Below are 23282 nucleotides of genomic sequence, written 5' to 3'. Positions count from 1 at the left end.
CGCCATCTGTTGGAGGTTCCGAACTCCGAACACTATAGACATTTTCTTAAAGTTCGAATTAAAGATTTATTTTTTGCGTTAGTTATTTAAACTAGGATATTTCTTCTTTCGACACGTAAAATAAAATCTTATCACGTGAATAAACAGCATATTTATTGTAGCTTGAGGATGGATAGACCTTAAAAAAGAGGTAAGTTTTCAATTATATTTTCTATCCTTTCTATCTCTCTTACATTTTAGTCTTGAAAGGATTGAACGAGAGAGGAACTTTTGTTGAAAATTCTGTTGTTTTCATTTTAATTACTGTAAAATCAAATACAAGAGCGTACAAAAATATCATTTCTCCTCGATGGTAAACTCCTTCTCAGCGGGTCCCTCGCAGCCTGGGGCCAGGATGTAACCCTGGAAACACATCACAGCTGAAATTGTCTCCGCCATTAATTACCGCAAGCTTTTATAAATGAAACGAATATATGTATAAAACTTGGCTTTTTACACAATATAAAAATGTTGTTCGTCTCAAGAGAAGGACGGAGGTTGAAATTAGTTCACAACTTTTATGACTGCCGGACATATAAAAAGGGCGCGTGTAAGGGGAAATTCCGCAGACGAGAAAACTTTGAAAAGGATGTTATTCCCGCCATCCGCCTTGATGAAAATGCAACGTTCTCTTTTCCAATTAACCTGCATTCCCCCTGCCAATCTTTCGAGCAATAATCCCGCGCGCAGCTGGCTGTCGTGTAAAAAAGATATCTTTCTGGGTGTTTTTTACCCTTCATAAAACGGCACACCATATTTTACTTTATCTGCGAGACAAAGTGCGCGGAGAAATGCACCTTTAATAAAAGCGGCCGATTTTACAGCCTCCTCGAATAAGTGCGGCTTTTTATGCAGCTGACTCGGCAGCACGATTGCAGCCTACTCTTTTCGAGAAGAGAGAGCAGAGAGATAACGACGAGTGCGCTCACACAGGTCGTTTCTACCTACCGTCTCATTGACGAGCAGCGTTTCCGCGATTGGCTGCTCGCTCTTATCGGGCTCAGGAAGGAAACGGTGCACTAGCGGGCTCAGCAGGTCTCGGTGCACCTTGCGAGGGTCGTTAGGGCCAGTGATGAGGGTCACGATCGTGGCGATCAACACCATCGTCGTGAAGCCGATCACGGTCAAGTAGAGATACGAAATGCGGAACACCCAGAATGCTTCCTCAATCGGTCTGCAATTGTGACAGGAAAATCGAGTCATAGTCCATTCAATGACCATAATGACGAGACAAAATTTCCAAATAATTTTCGGTACTTCGATCTAGCACACAAAAATTAAAGCATATTTCTTGCCGGCCACTTCATTACCACTCTTTTGTTTGTATATCAAAATTGCGAATTCAATAATATCAGTATTTTTTCCAAAGTTATGCAACTGTCACACCTTTTACGAATTTTGGAATCTCTATAAACAAACAATTTTAAATTTAGAAATTGCGGTCTCATCCAACGTTATCGTTAAATTGCTTTTTATATCAATCGAAACATTTTAATTTAATTAGAGTAAAAAATGTAACTAAGTAGAAACTCAAAAGCTGTAATTATTTCATGAATAAGATTGTTTTCTCTTTGATGTTATCATACTACGTAATCATTTGTGTCTTTAAAAAATCAGATAAAAATCCCACATTTTTTAATTTCAATTTTTCGTAGGTCAAAGAATTCCTGCTTAGCAGAGGTTCAAAAATATAAATAAGATAAATAATTCATGGACACTATATGGACAGAAAATACTGAAATTTCACTCTATGCCCATTCTTGTCTATGAATTGTGCTCTATTTTTCCCTTCAAAACCCACTGCAAGAAAACCCCACTGCAACTGCATTAATTGCGAAAATCTGTTTTCGGGTTTTTCCTGCAATTTTGCACATTTATCCGTAGCACAGCATAAATTTATAATGATGATCACAAATTCCTATGATGGATGAACAAAAATAGAGATTTCTAAAAAAAACATTGTAAAAGCCACTGGTTATCCAAAAGACCGAAAAATTAAATTTGTCGTAATGTTCCCAAATTTCTAAATGAGACCTTTTCAGGGTTAAATTCGAAACAATGCGGAAAAACCCAAACAGGTTTTTTACAGCTGGTTTTTTGCGCAAAAAATCAGCGGTGAATTTATCCGCATTGCAAAATTGGCAAACCCTGCTTTGAAGTGCCTTGAAGGATTCATATAATGGACAAGAGCAACAGAATAACGCGATAATTGATCATTTGAAGCTACACTTTGGGGAGCAGAAGCAAAAAATCGCTTTATATACATGAAAAACGGCGATGGGTCGGAGAGAGAAGAAAGAGCGCAGTGCTCTCTCTCGTCAGTGTAAGTGAGTGAATATTTTTCATGTCAGCAGAAGGAAGGCAAAAATTTATCAAAAAAAGTTACTGACTGCTCGTTGAGTGTGGAGTTGGAGGGTGGAAAGGCGTAGCTGCAGCCGTCCACGGACATTGGTTTGGTCTGGAAACGCAGAGAGCCGCCGGCGATGGCACGCTGGGAGCCGACCGCAACCCAGCCGGCCACAAACAGGCTGCATATGCCCCCAATCAGGGCGCCCTTCGCAAACATTCGACTTTTGAGAGAGAAAAAAAAGAGAGAAAGACTTTCCCTCTCTCTGCGGCCAACGAAAACGCAAATCGAGCGCCTCCGAAAAGCATATTTTTACAAACAGACACGCGAGTTTCCTCGAGTTTATTTTAGCTAATATAACTCGAAGTTCTCAGTTGCGTGCTGTGATTCTCATTCTCAGTCTTCATTGAAAGGAGAGAGTTGCATTACTATATATGAAACCGTTTGCCGGCAGAGGGAGCGAACTTTCCATCACACACACACACACACAAGGCCAATAAAACGGGACTACTTACTCTTGCGTTGATCCAGGGCACCATCATTCCCAGAACGAAAATTCCCAGCATTGCGCCGGCCGTCACTCCGCTCACTGTCCGGCTCAACTGCGCTTTGCAAAAGTTCAATTTTATTAAATTTGTTTTTTTAAGTTGTCTTTGTTGTATTGCATAGTCAGGATTACTCAATGGAAAAATTTTTCAAGTAATCAGAATTTTTTTCGGAAAATATCATTTAGGAAAAGGCTAACAATAAAATATATAAATATAAATAAAGGCTAACAAAACTACAGGAAAATATCAGACTCTAATCATCATGTTAAGCCCGTTATAAACCGTTAAAATCATAATTTCAATTAAATATAAAAAATAACAATCACTCTTAAATTCATTCTACAAATATAATAAATACTGAGTGAATCGCTGCAGTCCTTGAGTATCGGCCGAAAGATGAAATTATACAATTTTATTGAATTGGTGTAAAACAATATTAAAATATAGTCAATAACCAAACAACTTGCATAATACTTAAATTAAATAAAATATAAATCATTTGCATTGAAGGGCATTAATTTTGCTTTTCCACGGGAAAATGCTCGTTTTCTCAAATCCCACCACCTGCGTGGGAGTGTGGGAGTGAGTAATAATAATGCCGCCTGGGATTATCGCGGATACTCACTTGAATAATGGCGCCTAGCTGGTCGACCACAAAAACCATGGCTGTGCAGAAAGTGCCGGCAATGACGACAATCATCTTCATGGTGTTGCTGGCCGTCTTTTCCGACATCTGCCTGCCACGCATGCACGGCTTAATGAAATCCTGCAGGATCACCCCGGACAAGGCGTTGAGGTTTGTCGACATGGAGCTGCAAATCGCGCACACGACTCCTCGAGTGAGTTCGCCAGGCTTTTATCTACGAATTCCGCACCTGAGTGCCGCGCTGAAAACGCCGGCGATGAAGAGGCCGGGAAAGCCGGGGATGTTTGCCACGTCCATCACGGTGAAAGGTAAAATCTGGTCCACCTTTCTAATGACCTGCAAAACAGCACCGCGAAAGTGAATAAACTCCGCCGGACGGACGGACCGATTGTTATCTCAAATATCACCCGGGCGCAAAACACGTACTTGGGTGTGCACGGGATCACAGTCGTGGTATTTCGCGTAAATTACAAGGCCGCAGTATATACTTAATGCCGCAAAAATCAAAGTCCCTATTGCCAGAGATACCAGTGCCCTGAAATCAGTATCAATAATTTTATTCCAAAGAAAAGACCTTTTAGGGATGTGAAAATAAGACGGTTTTATGCATATTTTTTCAGCTCTTGAACAATTCGTAGAGTTTTAAGAAATTTAAGAGAGTATAAAATTAAAACGTTTTAATCCACCAGCATGATCTGGGCTCACTTCGGCTATGTCCTCCTGGACAAAGTCTTAGAAACTTGTTTTCCAGAAGTGTCGCCCTTTCTCACATGCTTTTCTTTCTATTTGTAAACTGACCTGTTATAACATGAATGTACTTTGACAAATTGTGAGAATAAACAGCTAAACATGATTTCAGTAGAGAGAGCAGACTAAAAAGGTTTAAATGCCATTTTTAAATTATTCAATGAGTGATACAAGCAAATAATATTACTATTTATTAACTATTATTTAATAAAATTTGCTACTTTAAAGTGGAATGATACTGGGCAACAATTGAAAATTATTTAAATTGTTGGATGCCTTAAACAATTGACCGATAAACAATTTGTTCAACAATTTACAATAATAAAAAAAGACCTTCCTACAATAAAAATTCAAATTTTGCCAATTTTCTCCAAAATTTGCAGTGCTTGAACATATTTTCTTGGCATATTCCGATTCCTCTCGTCGAGATCTGTCCAACGGTGTATGCCACTTATTGGGGAAACTCTTGGTTTTGAAATTAAATCGGACTTCAAGTAAGGAGACAGCCCTTACCATTTGAAAAGCACGGTAACTTTCCTGCCGATTTTCTCAAAAAATTACAGCGATCCTTAGGTCAATTTAGGCTTTAACTGAATCCTAAGGGATGAGTTTATGCATTGGCAACAAGCATTTTCCTGGCTTTTCCAGTATCAATTCTCTTTAATAAGTTTCTCTTTTAAATTTAACATTTTTTAATTATTTATTTTAAATTTATTTTTAAATATAATATTTATAGATTTTTGAGCATTAATTGAAATATTTTGACACCACAGTTTTAAGATTTTGTATGATAAAAACTGTAAATAATCCATAAATAAAATCGTCGTTCTTGAAATTGTAGATTATGATGAAGATCACTTGCTCTGCTAACTTCTTTAAGCGGTTTCTAAATTAAATTTAATAACAGATATCAAAGGCTGTTCATTTTTCATATTTAATCGAATGAATCACATTTTGCTCCTATTTTAAAATACGCAATGGAGGTTAAGTTAATCTATGCGGGAGGGAAATTTGAAGGGTAGACCGATTTATTTTGTGCGTAGAATCATCAAAGAATTCCTCAAAAACATTTTTTTAACTAAAAGGCAATCAACACCATACTTAAATTAGCTTAAACTCCAGAATATGGAGTCTATTAAATAAAGACGAAAAATGTCGCACCATAAAACTCTTGTGAATTAGGCCGTGATGAAGTTGAAAAATCCTTTCTTAATAGTAATTGACACAACAAAAGAAATTCTAAGTCTTATACGAGTTTGAACTTAAAGCCGTTGGAAAAATTTAAGAAACTGATTTACATATGAGATTAAAATTATAAATGCACGTGCTCCAGAAAAGGAATTGCAGTGAGGTACGATTTATTTTATTCCAACAGTCGACATTGAGAAAATCGATTCGTCTCTTTTCCATAAATATTCCGCGATGTATGATTAATAACTTATGAGCGGGAGTTTTCCCCCGTGCATTGCTCGGTGCATTTGCATTTATTGAAACTCGGCTCAGCGGCAAGCGAGTCGTGCCATTATTTTTATTATTGATGAAATTGCCATGGAGCAGGAGCAGAGAACAAGCAACTTGCAGCAGGAGTTTGAGCTCAAGAGTGATTTTCCCGGCAGTATCATGAGAAATTTATTGCTCAATTTCATCTAATAAAATTGCTATATTGCAATGACCACGCGATTTCCTGCCGCATTGCTCCCACGGAGTGCACTTTTCTACGTTTCGTTCGCTTCATTAGAAGCGATTTGTTGGCTAAACTAGCGTCGCGAGGCAGCCGCGTCTTGTTTTCCCCGCACTGATTTGCCACCGCAAACACACAAACACACGATTTTTTGCCCTTGTGCACTTTGCTTTGCATGCAAGGCACTCGTAGTCAGTCGGGTCACGAGACTCGTGTACACTGCTTGTCTCAATAAATTATATTTTCATTTCTTCCACGGGCGCCACTCCATTATGATATGTATTTCTCTGTCGTAGGGTTGTTGTCGAGGAAGCTGCCACTGCCACCGCCACCGCCGCCGCCTTGTTCCTCTTTTGTGTTTCGAATGTGTTCAGGCGCGAACTGGCTGCTTTTTATGATATGAGAAGCAGCGTGACAACAAACAAACGTCTCCTCATATAGCCGCGCCCGCCGAGAGCCAGAGCTCTCATTGCCCGAGAAACTCTCTTTTATTTATTGCGCTTCTCGCTGCCGCCATAATTTATCACGGCAGACTGATGTTTTCTGCTTTCCACCGGCAGTTAATAATTTAATTCAATTTCAAAGCAATTTCAAACTTTCCCATCAGGCTGAAATATTATTGCGGCAAAAGGACACTCCAGGCAATTTCACCACGGCAATTTAATGAATTTTACCAATTTTGTCGTTCGGATCCATTGCTGCCTATAGGGACGGAGAGTTTTGTGAAAATCAAATCAATCGGTGGAAGAGAGAGAGAGAGAGAGAGAGAGAGAGAGAGAGAGAGAACTAATTAACTCTTGATAAAATAGAATATGGTCGAGTTTCTATCATCCTACAGAGCTTGAAATTATCCCCTGAGGCCATTGATGTTAAATTTTTCCACTTCCAATCATTTATTTCTTATTTTTAAGCTGGATCCTATACACGTGCCGCACAAATATGGCCGCTTAAAGGGTTTTTAGAGAAAATTAATGACACAAACTAGAATGCGCATCAAGCTTTACTATTTTGGAGCCTGTTTCTGCTTATTTTTTCTAATTCAATGCGTCTGGATTGCGAAGTTTGCATTCTAGACGCAATGTGCTGAGAGCCATAATATAATTATGGTGAAAATTCAAACACACGCAGGAAATCGATTTAAATGAACTGAAAGAAATTATGAAAAAAATGCTCTACGCTCTCAGGCTCTCTCTATTTTTATTTCTGAGCACGGAATGCAGTCAATTGTTTTCAACGGCTCTCGATCATAAATTTCCTACAACTGAATAGTAAAGCTTTTAAATTTTTCTCCCCCCCCCCCCCCTTTAGTAAATTTGATGAGACCTGTGGAGCCGAAACAGCCATCTCTTCAGTTCGGAAACGTCAGGAACACGCGTGAATTTTTTTAAGATCTCTAATTGGCGCCCATCCTAGAGAAGAGCCCTTTTTGTATCTCTTTAAATTAATTTTTTGCAGCGTGTATGATTGGGATTTCACCACGTTCGAAATTTCAAGAGAAAATTCGTGTTAAATAAAGCGGAAATTAAGCTATTTTCAAAGGAACGGTGTGTTAACATTCAATTTATCTGATTTCTAAATAATGACAAAACTTTGCTCCTCTTATTAAAATCATATACAATAGCATCGATTTTATTTGCTATTATTTTAGCAAAATTGATTCATTGAAATACGCCAGCCTAGGACCAGCAACAGGCAACAGACACAAATAAATAAATTTAGAGACCGCGCCATGGCTTCGGTTTATATATATTTGCTATAAGTTTAAACGCAAAGTGTTAGGGATTTCGCTGTATATATTATTTAAATCGAGTTGTTGTTCATGCAGGGAGAGAGAAAAGGGATTATCGGCTTTACTTCATAGAAAGCTGTTCATGGAAATCCGTTAAGCTAGTCAGTGAAGAAATACTGCAAAAATATTCAAATAATAGATGTATACTGTAACCAGGTCTTTGTATTCATCCACGTGTGAAATGAAAACCTTCACTTATCAGACGCGAGATTAACCTTTGATCAGAGTGTATGGATTTTTTATGGTAGCCGCTAGTGCGTGTAAAAATAATTACACCTCCTTTTAGGACTGATTGTAAATAATACATATTAAAAAATGGAGAGAAAATCTTGTTCACACGCCAATTAGAAACGTCCCTAGTGTTTGGAGCCGCCACAATTTTTCCGTATTTACACTCCGATTTCATATTCATTCCTGCTAATGTTCATTTTTGGAAACGAAAATTGGCTCAGCTAATCGAAGAAGAAGAAGAAACAAACGCAACGTTTTATTGTCTTAAAATTTTGATCATTTTTATATTATTTTAAGTTTTAAAGACTTGTTTAACTCCAGTAAATAAAAGTGGCAAAATAAATTACTGTTGGCCGAGAGCAAGAAAGCTATTAATTTCAGCAAAAGTTCTTGACAGCAGACTTTCAATCATAAAACAAAGTCTGAGCTTTGGAAAACCTGGCTGACTTTGCTCAGTACCTATATATATAAAATAAATCACTTGAAAGGCTCGTTTCCTGCCAGACAAAATGAACTGAAGCAAAGAAGCTGATGATGAGATGACGTGGGTGGCGCCGAAAACATAGAATTCAATTGCACGCACGCTGAGACTCACCTCTTCGCCTTGGCAATTGTCGGCAGGGCCAGACATCTTTGCAGGATTGCTTGGTTGGCTGCCAAGTGCGCCAACCACATGAAAAAGTTGCCGATGGTGACCGTCCAAAACGTGTGCCGCACCAACGGATTCGGGTCCAAGCTGCGCGCGGCTCTGGGTTAGCATCAGAAAACGATTATTTGCGGCTTCTCACTTGAAAAACTCGAGCCTGTCGGTGTTGGCCGCACGCTCCATCACCACGCCGATGCCGCCGACGTCCAGGGTGCCCAAAATTGTCACGACCAGAACACCGGAAATCATGGAGAATGACTGCAACGTGTCCGTCCACACCACCGCCCGCAGCCCGCCCTTGATTGAAGCAATTCAATTTGTGATTATTGCTCGTGCAGGGAATGGAAATTTTGGTGTTTGGCAATCTTACCAGGCTTGTGTAAAATATGCATATTGCACACGTTATCGGGGCTATAACGTTCAGACTTGCTCCTGAAACTGAAATAATGATTTCGAATTAAACTTATTTTAATTTAATAAACTCTAATTTCACTCATCACTATGTCGAATGAATCATAGAGGATGGGGAAATAAAATATTTGTTTTGAAAAACTCTCTGGATGTGTCCAGGTGAGATTTGAAATAGTCTGCATTTTTTTATTTTGTCGTAATTGACCAGTTGCATACACCCTAAGTGTTCGAAGTCGCTAACATATGGCGCCACTGTATAATTTCGTAATAAATTTAATTTTAAGGCACTTCCGCTGCGATTTCAGACTCTATCTAGCTACTGTACATTCTTGACTTAATATTCTTTCTTTTGACGTACGGAAAACCAAAATCGGCTCAGCCATTCGCCGTAGAAACGTTGGAAAAGATTTTATATTTCAAAAAATAGTTTTTCATGATTCTACGGCGATTGGCTGAACCGATTTTGGTTTTCAGAACGTCAAACGAAAGGATATTTAATTAGGAATGCAGAGTAGCTAGATTGAGTCTGAAATCGCAGCGAAAGTGCCTTAAAACAGAATTTTAAGGAAAGTCTATGGTTGCGCCATCTGTTGGCGGCTTCGAACACTAAGGTTTATACAACTGGTTTATTTTTTTATGTTGTATGGAACAAATATATAGGTTTCGTCGGTAATGTTTTGTTTCTTTCACAAAAAACCAGAGTGAAATCTGCAGAAATGGGCCCACCAAGGTTTACTTAATCATGAATATCTAGAGTTGGCATTAAGCTAGAACCATACCATGAAATGATGCCTATTCAAATGGCTAATGTTTGCAAACAAATATTTTGAGGATTTCAAATTATATAAATTTTATTTTTCTTAAATGGAAAAGGACTACACTTTTTATTCAAAAATTGGATCACAAGTTCCCCAAATATTCCTAGAATTTCTAGAATGAGAAATCTTTGATTTGAAGTATTAAATTCAACCCTGGCGTTAGGGTATCCCTGAAGCGATCGACATCATTCAATTTCCCCGTGCAGCCAATTTACATAATATGCATGACACGCTCTGTATTTCGGTTTAATCTGCAAGATCTTCATAAAATTGAAACTGAAAATTCAAGAGCTTTCAGAAAATGTACACTTTGACCTTGCTCAGGAAACACCCTGATATGCCCAATATTCGTTCTTGAGCACCCTGTGTGCACACGAAGTTTCAAAATGAGATAAAATTGCACACATTTTGGATAGCTCTAGATTTAATTTTTAATCCTTTTTTATTAAATAAATTTACTATTTTAAATTTTCTTGAAAATGTCCTTAAGAAAGACATTAATAATACGGTTTGGCACAAAATAAGATATTTGAAATTAATTAATTACCTTGATTAAACGCAAGCGCAGGTGTGTAGATGATCAGCGGCGTGTAGGTGAGCTGAAATGATAATAAGTGACAGTGACAGTGCTTCAAAGACTCCGCTTGGTATCTAACAAAGGAATTTCCAATGTATGCAACACGCTTTGTACTCGTGACATGCAGGTTGCCTAACTGCCTCCGCACTCCATTATTGTGCCAAGGCCCCGATTCAATATACTATGCGCTGGGAACTTCAATCATGCGTCAACCCTTCTTTAGCAGCCGCGGATTCAATCAGACAAAGATAAACCGCGGCTAAACAGCCGATTGTGCGGCGTTTCGTTTGCATATGTAACACGCGGCGGCGTGCAGATGAGCCGACGGCGTGTTGAGAGTTAGAAAATTAACCACTTGAAGAGGAGTATTGATTGCCGCCGCCGCCGCCGCCGCGATGATCAGCCACTCGATCATCGGAGTGGCAGTGGCGGTGTCCGTGCGACGCAGCAACAGCGTTTCGCTTGCGCAATACTTTTGTTCCCCATTCACACTTGGTTCGTTCTTTCCGTGTGACGCAACGCCGCAGCGCGTGCGAGATAATTTATCTTGGCGTGCGGAAGCCTTGACAGTGAAATTTCGGGCTTAATGAAGTTTGCTCTGGGCAAACGTCTTGGTACGCGATATTGCTGGCGAAAAGACAAAAAGCAGATGTGTGCTTTTTAGATAAAGAGCAGAGAGCGAGAGAGAGGCAGCGTGATTTTCGTCCTGAATTTAAAGCCAACCGCCGTTTGATGTAAATTAAATTGGATTTCTCCGGCATTCTGGTCACGGGGTTTTCCGCTTTTTTGTGAACTGATCTTTCAGTCCCTTTCACTGACGAAGACTGAGAGGGTATTTTTTATTTACATCAGCAATAAAAAAAACAGCCAGTTGTCAAATTTCCCACGATTGATCATGTGGCTGATTTTCATTCCACTTATTGAGCTTTATCAAACGGTTTATTGCAAATGCGGTAAGTTTTACTTGAGTTAAATTTATTTTTTCCTGAACTATGGTGATATAATATTGCTATAAATAAATTCGCACATTCGCAGATGTGCTCCGAATGAATTCGATTAAATCAAATTATAGGATTTTTGGATTTGACAACACTTATAAACATATTATCAAATATTCTTTATGGATTTTTTGCGATTCTGAAACAGTTTTGATAAACCATTGCTTATCACTTGTTAGAAATTTTAGTCATCGTTTAAATTTTTCTTTTAATTTTATAATGCAAGGCAAAATATTGAATAATTAAATTCGAATGTAATAATTAATGTCTTAAAATCAACTAAAACTAATTCAATGGAACTAATGCTAGATGACCAAAACATGCAGTTAAAAAACTAAAATATATTTTCCTTCAAATCTTGAGTTTTTTCCATAAAAGAACTTGAGAGACTTGAAAGGCTTCTTAATTTATGTGAAATAAAAAGAGTGCAGAAAATATATATTTATTAATACCTGTGCTAGTTCAATTTTTTCTCCAGGTACATATCCCAAAAATCATAATTATCGCCCTTTGCTTCTCAAAGAACGGCAATTTAAGCTAGGAAAACTAAATAATTTGGTCCAAATCATCTTTTCAAGAGCAAAATTTTGTAGAGAGAGTTAAAAAATACATACTTAAATTTCCAAATCTAGTGAGCAAAATAAAAAAAGGCGAACAAGTAAAATATTGTAAAAGCTCTTGTATATAAAAATTCAGCAAAGAGCTCTGAACCTATTCATTTATTTGCTTCCTATATCATTAAAAATTTGGTAAAAATATAGACGAGATGATATCATAAAATTAAATGTGAACGTATGGCTCTACTCTGCTCGAAAATTAGTTCAGGATGGTCAGTAAATCGTGAAAATTCTGATAGAAAAAATTAAATAGCACGTTATCATACAGTAAGACGACTGTTTCGGTACTTTAGCTAAAAAACGTCCAGCAATACTAATTACTGAGCAAAATTTAAAAAAGGAAACGAGTGACGAAATCTTGTCAGTCCCGCCAGTTGCCCTCGCACCCTGAATTTCAATCTTCCCTCACAAAAATTACATGCTCAGAACATTCAATTAAAATGTTTAACCTTTCACGCAAATAACGCTGGTCATGGTAATTACAAGCAGATCAGTGAATAACAGATTGCAAATTAGTCTTCCTTTGAGACAAACAATTTCCTATGGCGTTTTCCTCGATACCACCCACTGATGTAATTACTCTGCAACGCAAACAAATTGAAATAATCCTATTCAGACATTTATCATGACTCGGCTTTCCAATGGAATGAAGTGCGGCGGGAACTATTGTATGTATTAAGTCTGACAAGAGGCGAGATGAACACGGAGTTAGAACTCATTACAGGATCAATATTGAGCCATCATCATCCGACAGCAGATCGCTTTTCTCTTCCTCTCCTTCCGCGTTTGCAAATAATAATTATCCCGGTGCAATGTGAAAGGTGAGCCCCGGCCGGCGGTGCTTTATTGCATTTCTCGCTGCGACGCAAATATGGATTCCAGCAAGCTGGATTGAGTTGCACAACGCACATCGGTTAAGCTCGACGCCGTTTGTGCGAATGTTTGACAAATAGTTGAGCGCTCCAAACATTCATCAAACTCGAATTGCATTGAGGCAGCAGCCGCTCTCCGCATCGCCATGTTGGCCGAACGGTCGCTTTTGTCCGTAATTGCCAACCAGTCGGAATATTATTGTCGGTGGTGCGTTATCCCGTGGCCTGCACCGCCTGCATGCACGCTAATTGCAATAGTCGAGCATTGCAATCAGAACGGCATATTGTGTGAACGCGCTGCGAAATATAATCTAAACCACTTGTGCAGCGCCAACGGCCGTGCTCCGTGCTGGTCATGGTGCGCAGTTAGTTGTTCAATCGCGCCAACAACTTTCTGCGGCTCTTTCCATTGACGGATAACCAATTTTGTCCGCGCAACAGGGTATTCATAATGTGATTTCAATTTCAATCATTTTTCCCATTGTTTTGCGTTCCTGTTTGTTTGTGTAATCGGTCAAAATGCAAAATGCCGGAGAGGATTTGTAATTTACAAAAAGGCGCTTGAATTCCAATCTACGACTGAAATTCCTGCACTGCTAGTGTCCTTGATTCGTCAAAACAACCAGTAGAAAACCCCTAGAAAATTCGTAAATTTAATTTTAATCCTACGCTGATGTGAAATCAATTTTCTATCTATAGTTTTTTCACGTTGATTTGTAGGACAAATTAAACTGAAAACCTCCTTAAGTGCATCGACAGCTTTCATTGGCACATACAAAAATATAAAAGTGATTTTATTTTCAAGGAATAAACTTAACTAATTAGTCCAGCATTTTTTGTGGTTTGGATCTCTAACAGACGTTTAAATATTAACAAAATAAATAAATTAAAAGAGTGTTTTGAATTGGAAAATTCCATTTTTAACTCAACCTTGTGTATGATTAACTAACAATTCAGGTCGTTTGATGAGAAAATGTAAATAATGTAGGATGTTTTAAAATTTAATTTAAGAGAGTTTGACAAAATGACTCACTTTGTGGCTATATTTTAGAAAAATTGTTGAGTATTAATTTTTATTAACAAACCTAATTTTAAAGATTGGTAGTATTTATTTTTATTTTTTTTAAATATAATACATTTTATGTTACAATTTATCCAGTATTTTAATTATTTAAAATATTAAAAAAATACAAATTTACGCAGGAGAATATGTTACATCAATTTAAATTAATTTTTTAATTATAAATCAAAGTAAAAATAAATTTACAAGTGTACTCATTTGAATTTTAGATAGATTTTACTTTAAATAAGTGTCCTTCGTAAAGTGATCATTCTAGCTTGTCTAAATCTGAAATCGCTTATTCAATTGAAGTGATACTAAATGGAGTCAAATTGAAAATCACGACTTGTGTCGCATGAAGGGAAATTTGCGTCATAATTCGTACACCTGTGGATGGATCGCAACAAAAGGAACCGAAAAGAAGCAAAAAAACATTGACGAACCATTTAATTTTTTTTCTTGGCAAATTCTGAAATTTGACCACTTTCCGGTCGTTATGTAATTATTGCACTTTTTTAAATAATAACAATGATATCAAATATTGTATTTAATTATTGAGAACGATTAAAAAAAAAATTAGTTTCTCTATTTCAATCCACTGAATTATTCGAAGCGAACTCTACAGAACGGATGCAGAAATTGGAACCGTGAATTCTGATTGCTCAACATAATATGTGATTATTGATGCACGCGGTGCAATGAAGTTATATCATCAGTTAGGAAGACTACATGACAACAAAGAGCAATTATTCCAACAACGAAGCGCAATGAGCGCATATACACGCGAGCAACAAAACACACACGTAAGCATTGTGCAGTTTAATTACTGCGCCGCCAATCAATCTTTTATGAAGCCGCCGTTTTTGTGATCTACATATTGTTCGGACATCAAACGCGCGTGCATTGTGCTCAGTCAGTGCGCAATGCGAGTGCGGGGCTTCAATCATTATCGTGCCCGGCCCGACAAAGACGCGCAAAGAGTCACATCAAACGCGATAAAGCCACACTGTGTTTTGAATTGCTTGCCGAGTGCGTTTCATTGGCACGAGTAAAAAGTTTTGTGCGCCTAATGCCCTTTAGCGAGTAACGCAAAAAACTCGATCGATTGAAACTCGAGCAGCCGGCCGTAAAAATAAACAGCAGGCATGCACACACACACACACACACACACACACCGCACCTTGCACACAGTTTCAATTTGATATTCCGAGCACACAAGTGTTTGAGTGCATATTTATATGTGTCTATAGGAGGCGGCGGCGCGCTTGCTTTCAAAGCTGCTGTGCTGCCGGTGGCCAATATTGTTCCACTGCATTGCATTTTATTGCTCGCCTCTGCAAATATTGACGTTAAAGTTCTGCATTAAAGCAGGAAGGTTTATTCACGCTAGATTTAGCTGTAAGGATAATTATATCAGCAATTCTTTAGACAGTTTTTGAAAGCCTTAAATTACTACTACAGTAGTTAATATTTTGAGTTAAAAAATATAATTTTGACTATTTTATTTTTTGGGATTAAAATCTGATGTGAATATAATTCTAGAATTAAAATTATAAAAATTGATGATAATAGAGTAAATTAAAAACGCAAACTGATTTTGCGACAAAAATTCAGATAAAATTGCTAAGACGAAAGGCATATTTAAAACATCATCACTCATCAGGCTATTTATAATTAAAACATTAATATAGGTTCGGTATAGTGAATTTTAATTTTTCATATTTGATAATTTTGGTGATGGATTTGTAAATTGTAATACGTTTTACAAAGCGCTGTTTTAGTCCCACAAATCAGTCGAAAGAAACACAATGGCACTTGTGTAAATTACCCCACAGTAAAGGTTTGACTAAAAGTGATAAAAAAACATAATATTTTCAAACAACGGAAACAATTAAAAATTTATCAAAATTGCAAATAGATCAATTTTTGTATGATCGCTGTGGTAAAACAAATTTATTATTATTTCATCTATAAGAATCAGAACTGCTGCAATTTTCCCTAACTGCTGCTGCCAAAAATTTGAAGCTTTTTATTTTAGTATGACGCGGCTCAAAAATAAATTATTGAACGTTTCATACATTTTTTACATTGAAATTCAATGGATTAGAATTCAAATGTATGCGTGATTTGGAAACACGTGTGCCAATTATTTATCTGCCCAAATATGGGAGCAGCCATTGTAAAATCTAATTTTAAATTAATTTTTATTTTATCATTTCCAGTTGAGAATGATCTGCCTACTGATGGTAATCAAGAGAGTTTTATCACTTTTAAATTTTCCTCGCAGAAAATCAGCCACAAGCCAAGCTCAAGAAACAAGAAATAATCAAATGCTGCAGTCACATATTAACCAGATTCTTATATTAATTAATTAAGTTAAACTTAATTTTGTCAAAAATTGTGCGATTTTTGTTTAAATTTCGCATTAACTAGATTTTAACCAGCTCGTTAGCTCGCATCGTTGAGGCATTCCAAGAGTGCGAGACAGGCGAAAGTTTAGGTGAACTGTTCCTTCTGACTGCCCATTGTCAGAGATTTAAAAAGCGAATATAAGACTCCAAATTTCTCGAAAAACTATCATGCGGAGACTGGGAGGCCCACCGTTGCTGGTTTGCCACCTTTTTAGCAAACTCAGGACAACTATCTGACGTTTCAATCGGTGGCCAAGAAAGGACCCAAGCTCCTCTGCGGTCATTCGGGCCCATGTCCCATGTTATTCGCTCGGCGATGTTATTGGGACCCAGTGAGCTCCTAGCTGATTGTGAGCAGAGGTTTTTTGGTAAAAAAAAAACTCTAAAAATGCACTCATCCCATTAAAAAAAAGTTATATCACACTGTGTCCCCTGATGTAAAATTAAACCTGTCAACCTCTCAAATAGCAACGCATGCTGTTTTTGGCATCGGCATCATGTTTGTTAATAAATATGGCTGTAAAGAGTCGAAAATGAAAAAATATATTTATAAATAAAAGCAGCCATTTTAATCAGGCAGTTGGCAACGGGGAGGCTGCTACTGCTGCTTCTCTCTGTAGTAATTCATTAATTAATGAAAATACTCCGCGTGTACCCGCGGCAGAGAGCAGCACGAAATTAATTAAACAACACGAACACACGTTATTCACGAGTACGCATTGCACACCTGCGACGTGGAAAAGAGAATATTGAACGAGCTGCAGAATAAAAGAGAGAGAGAGAGAGAGAGAGAGAGAGAGAGAGAGAGAGAGAGAGAGAGAGAGAAAGAGGAACGGGATGTTCTTGTGTGTCTTACCGACATGATGCAGTAGAGGACTGACAACAGCAGCCGCACCGAACTGTCAAAACGCAGCAGCAGGTACTGTGGAAATCATTAAACCGACATGCTTTTAGCTCAGACTATTGTTAAGTGCTTAGCAGAGGTAATATCATTTCAACTAAGAGGAGAAACTGGACTGATTATGACAATGTAGCCACTTGAAAACACTAAAATAAAAAAGGCAATTTTTTTAGTTTGTTAGAATTTATCTTTTGTGCCTTCTAGTTTCTATATGGTATCACTTTGAATCGTGGAATCCGGATCAAAATAACGATTTCTTATAACAACTACCTAAATCTACATATTGGATTAGGGATTGAATTATATTTTTCTTTCAAACTGTCAATAATTAAAAGCCTCGAGATGTGTAAAATCTTATATTTCAATTGAAATATGAAATTTAAAGGTTATGGATGGGTTTGATAGTCTCGAATAATAATTGATAAATAATGATTGAAATAAAATAAAATTTCTGTTGAAAATTATATTAATTAAAACCTAAACTAGCACGAAAAACCATAAAACAACTTTTGTAAAACAAAAAATTAATATTAGTCAGTCCTAAATATGGACTTTCCTGCCAAAAATGCATTCGTTTCATAGATTTCAGACTAACCTGGGAGACAACATCTTACCTGTTAAACTGCAACGGCAAAAATCCATCACAAAAAAATGATGATTTTAAAAAAGTCCAATAAATCGAGAATTTCATTTTAAAATAAAATTTTGAATAGAGCATGGCGTAAGTCATTGACTTTGGTATTTTGTTACCTCAAAAGATGAATAGAGCTGGAGTTTGTAGAAAACTGGCATGAAGACGAAGGCAGTCACGAAGCAGACTAAAGCTTCTGAGATGAGGACGGCTGCATATTGCGTGCCATAAGTATAAATTTCGGCTGGCACTCCCAACATGGACACCCCTGAAATGTAGCTGAAAATGTTTCACGAAAAATTTAAAAAATATGATGTTGGTAATTAAAGCTATTCTAATCTGAGATTTCCACGCGGGAATCAATGAAATTAAACGCTAAGAAAAATGAGAAAATTCTTAAGGGGGAACCGGAACGGTCAGAAGTCGGAAATTTTAATGAAAGTACGCAAAGATATGAATAACAATGATTTGTATTTATTTATTAGGCTATTTTTTATATTTCTCTCCTAGGTTGCAGCCCTAATTCATGGACTAGGAATAGAATAATGAGGAAATTGCTTTTAATTTCAACTTGAAAGTCAAGAAAATCAATATCGCATCAGCCTTCATGGGTCACTACCGCAATAATTGATTAGGTTAGTGTTAAATATAAAGAATTTGTTTAAATTTTACTCCTGACCGTACAAGCAAAATGAAAATTTTCAAATCCTTTTTAGTAATTTATTTTTAAAGCTTAAAAATAAGCCTATAAATAAAATTAAAATATTCATATAGGATATCAAATAATAATTAAATTTGATTCCATTCTCAACATTATTTTGTAACTCAAGCTTTATTACATCTTTGCGTTCAGACTGGAAATAAAAGTGAGGGTTTGACAGGCAGTAATAAAAATTTACTGGAAAAATCATGAGCAGATTGAGCAGGGTGTCTCTATTGTGTTAAATCAATCTTTCAGTATGTGATTTTTTTATTGAAGCCTTACAGTCATTGACAATATAGACTGCTCGTGGAACCGTGAAAACCTCATTTTCACGAGTACGTGCGAACGACGCGGAGAGAGTGGAAATGGAAAATATATTGGGTGCCCGCACGTTCATTTCCTCGTCATAATCTAGGTTCTTGCTCGCAAGCTCTGCTCCTGCTCCTGAGTACGATGAAAGTTAGGAGTGTGCCGGCGAAGAAGTTGTTTATCTGTCAGATAATCTGCTCTCTTATTGCGATACGTGCTTTTCCGTTTCTTTCTCATTTTTCTCGCCCTCGGCGAGAGGCGCCAGAATTTCGGCACAACGCGTTTTTAATTTTCTCCGAGACATTCCGGCTTTATTGCGGTACTTAAACTTATGCCATATAAACTCAAGATTATATTTATTTGGAATCGTCCTGGTCCCGGCAAAATTGCGCAACGTTCAACAAACACCCAAATATTCATTGTTGAATTGATTGTTGACCTTTTCTTGCAACAAGGAAATTCGCGTTTGGTTGTTGAAAGTTACGCAATTTTGCCGGGACCAGGACGGAATGCTTTTCTGGCCATTTTTTGTTAGAATTTTTTTAAATAAAAAAACGAACTATTTCAAAGGTCGTAATTCGCTTTTTCTTGACAAATTCAAGGGGGTTTTCCTGTAATTTACTATTTAAAAACATTTTTTGCACTGTTTTGATATTAGATGAAAATGCGCTGGATTAAAAAAAAAATCTTCAGGAGATTCGGGTGATTACTGATTCATTGTTAAAATCACAAAAGTGTTTTAAATTAAGGCAATGCAGGTTTTCTTATCATCTTGGAGTTTCCTTGCTAAAAAATATTACAAAAATTAAATAATTTTACCTTGCAGATTATTTTTGAACAATCAACTTCTCCTTGATTTAAAAATGGAGTTTTAAATAACTGAAATTTAGAAGTTTTGTTGCATGTACAAGCAATTTTGAGCTAAAATAATGAACCTATAGTAAAATCATGGCCGACTATATTCATACGCAAACAAACGCAGAGTATGACTCAATTATGCGAGCGCCGCCTAAACACGAAATTGCCCTTTTGTGTGCTGTCCAATGCGAGAGTGTAATACAATTACTATTTTACATCGTGGCGAGCGGCCGGCGCGTGCAGCACAAATAATTTGATTACCTCGCGATGAGGGACATTGTGATCGGAAATATGGCCATGTTTTTGCCGCCCATCAGGTACTCGGCTGTGTTGTCCTGCTTTTGTTTGGCGAAGAAGGCGAAGTAGACGCCAATTAGGGTCGAGACCAGCATCAGCGCGCAGAATATTGAGTAGTCGAGCAATGACATCTCCTTCGCAGCGAATCCTGGCATTGTTGGGGCCATCGTGGCTAGAACGCTGTGCTCGCCTTCCCTTCAAATTGATTGAATAATTTCAAAATTATTTGTTAAATTTAGAATGAAGATTATCAAAATGTTTTGAATATAAAATGATGTATTGCAATATTTTTTCCCTAAAATTGGCCACACGAAATTGATTCAAAATTCAAAAATTTAAAGAGGATTGATACTGCAAAATCTTTGTTGTCAATACATGAACTCATCCCATAGGATTCAGTTCAAGTTAAAATTGACCTAAAGTAAATTAACTGTAAATTTTTGGGAAAATTGGCTGCAAAGTTTGCACGCTTTTCAAATTGTAAGGACTGTAGAAAGAGGAATGATACTGGAAAAGCCTGGAAAATGCTTGTTGCCAATGCATAAACTCGTCCCTTAGGATTCAGTTAAAGCCTAAATTAACCTAAGGAGCGCTGTAATTTTGTGAGAAAATTGGCTGGAAAGTTAGCGTGCTTTTCAAATGGTAATGGCTGTCTCCTTACTTGAAATTCAATTTTATTTCAAAATCAAGAGTTTCCCCAATAAGTGGCATACACCGTTGGACAGATCTCGACGAGAGGAATCGGAATATGCCAAGAAAATATGTTCAAGCACTAAATTTTGGAGGAAATTGGCTAAATTTGAATTTTTATTGTAGGAAGGTCCTTTTTTATTGTTGCAAATTGTTGAACAAATTTTTTATCGATCAATTGTTTATGGCATCCAACAATTCAAATAATTTTCAATTGTTGCCCAGTATCATTCCACTTTAAGTCTGATTTTATTTCTCAGCAAAGAGTTTCCCTAAAAGATTTCATATTCACTGTTGGACAGATCTCGAGGAGAGGAATCAACTGCTTATTGCATCCAAAAATTCAAATAATTTTCGGTTGTCACCCTGAATTAATCAAGTTTAATGAAGAATGAGAAAATTATATTAATAAAATTGATTGTTCCATGTTGGTATTGAAATTTCGGCCAATCCCACGCTTCACCGGTGCGGAACCAATTTTGATATTATAGTCTCTCTCGATTTCCATTTAATTTTTTAATTACGTTTCAATTTTCTGGCTGTGCAATCTTAGAGAAATATCTAATTTCATCTTGAGACTTTATATTTCTATCTATCAGGGTAAACTCAGGTTAAAGGTTACCGCCATTAGGTGGCGATCCCTTCAATAATGCAAATAAATTCCATTTGTAGATAATATTAAAATTTTATGGAAAATATTAAAAATCTATAGTTGGAAAGAAATTTAGATCATTTTTAAGCTTCATGAAAATAGTAGCAGTGTTACTTTTTTAAATTTGCTGACCATATTCTGCCCACATTTTAAAATTAACTGGGCGGCAAGAAATATTATGAAGCCATATATTAATAATAGTCATTTGGATCTGTAAATGAATTTTAAAATTATTGTAATCTTAAATGCTGCGTTTATCAAGATGCGCATTGCATTTTTATCATACATCAATTCATTCCAATACCTGATATTAAAAAATTAATTTGTAATAAGATGTGAAATGAATATGTTTCATTTAACTGTCAAAACTTGAAAAAATATCATATATTTATTTTCAATTAAACCTATTTCAAAGATTAAAAAATGGCATGTTTAATATGATTAATTAAATTGCGTTTTTATTGTTAGATATTCGATTGATTTGTGATCGTCTGACGTTTCTATGACAAAAGAAGGTTTGAAAAAATCTTAATCGTCTAAAGTCCACACACAGCTCCACTCATCCACAAGAAGTACGAGTTTTTTATAGTGTGTTCTAATTATAAAACATCACTCACTTTTTTTAAAATCATTCGATTGTATTCAGTATTATCTTCTCCCATTAATAGAGCTTTTATCTCGCAATAAACTCATCGTAGCACTTTTTAATTATATCGATGAGTTGCAAATTTATGCGCTTGCGTTCACAATAAATACCGCTGTGTGCTACTAATGAGGAAACAAGAATATCCTCCATTTTTGCAAGGGGAGCAAAATTAGATTATTCTCATCGATTGGACTCTGTAGTTTACACGATATGCCATCTCGCCTCTGTGTATAATTGCATCCTCGAATAGAAAGAAAGATTAATTTACAATTTTCAATTCCTTCCCCGTTGTTTTAAATTACTTCATAATAAATGATTAACAAATAAATATAACTATTTTTCAACATTGAGACAAATGAGAATTTATTTATAGTAAAAATTTTGAACTTTTCATAAAAAAATCAGGAGTGAAAATTTTAATGTTTTATAAACAAAGATTAAATAAAATCATAACTATTAAAAAAGAATTGTTTATTGTAGATTAAATCAAAATGTCCACTAGAAATAAATTATTTTTCAAGTTTCTCTGGGTTAACTGTAAAAAGAATGGCCACATATCCTATAAATTTTAATAAGCAAAGGAATGATTGCCGCATCGATCGATCAAACTCACATGGTGGACCGGCGTTCGTCGGTTGTTATGTGGAGTGTCGGCTGTTGACAGTGACCCAAAGAGCGCGGTGTCCCCAATCAGGCACCGCAAGAAGGACTGCCGAGCATTCGGGTGGCCGAGGAGGACGCGTTTGTGTGGCAATTGGGCGCTCACACTTGATGACGACGATAATAGGCGCCTTGTGTGTGCTCTTGCACCATTTCTCTCGATTCTTAACCGCTCTCCCGTTGAGTGAACTCTGTAATGCGTTATGCTGATGGAAATCTGCCGCACTCACGCTCAATGAGCGCCTCTTTCTTCTAATAGCCTCATTATTGACGCTCCGGGGGCAGTAAAATAATGACCTATATGCCATATGTGTAAATCAAAATTTTTTATTTCAAATTATGCTTTTTGCGCGGTGACAATTGTCTGCTTTTTGTGCCAACAGACCGGAATTTTCTAGGAAAATGTTTTATTAAGTGCGATTGATGGGGTGAGAGTTAATTTTGAGTTGATTTCAGTGGTAGAAATTTTTCGATTCGTCAGTTTAAGTGATTTAGTG

At 36.7% G+C, this 23282-nt stretch overlaps 1 protein-coding gene across 1 annotated transcript; it reads right to left on the bottom strand.

Annotated features, from left to right (window-relative positions):
- Positions 1-246: 246 nt before the first annotated feature.
- Positions 247-22998, bottom strand: LOC135942601 (sodium-coupled monocarboxylate transporter 2-like). Its single transcript, XM_065488795.1, has 15 exons — positions 22739-22998; positions 20102-20332; positions 18090-18249; positions 17295-17360; positions 10451-10502; positions 9045-9112; positions 8817-8971; positions 8624-8764; positions 4007-4115; positions 3810-3916; positions 3560-3746; positions 2902-2988; positions 2430-2593; positions 988-1213; positions 247-402 (listed from the first exon to the last, which is right to left on the bottom strand). Coding segments are annotated over exons 1-15 (1821 nt in total). The 5' UTR covers positions 22741-22998; the 3' UTR covers positions 247-336.
- Between the last annotated feature and the right edge of the window lie 284 nt (positions 22999-23282).

Source organism: Cloeon dipterum, chromosome 4 (assembly GCF_949628265.1).
Source record: "Cloeon dipterum chromosome 4, ieCloDipt1.1, whole genome shotgun sequence".
Lineage (NCBI taxonomy): Eukaryota > Metazoa > Arthropoda > Insecta > Ephemeroptera > Baetidae > Cloeon > Cloeon dipterum.
The sequence above is the reverse complement of the archived record's forward strand: the minus strand, read 5'-3'. Positions and strand labels throughout refer to the sequence as shown.

Excerpts from the sequence above, each read along its gene's own strand:
- LOC135942601 (XM_065488795.1), bottom strand. Across the intron at positions 3,747-3,809 it reads GTTTTCAGCGCGGCACTCAG|CTCCATGTCGACAAACCTCA; the intron begins GTGCGGAATTCG and ends CGCGATTTGCAG. Across the intron at positions 403-987 it reads CGCTGCTCGTCAATGAGACG|GGTTACATCCTGGCCCCAGG; the intron begins GTAGGTAGAAAC and ends ATGTGTTTCCAG.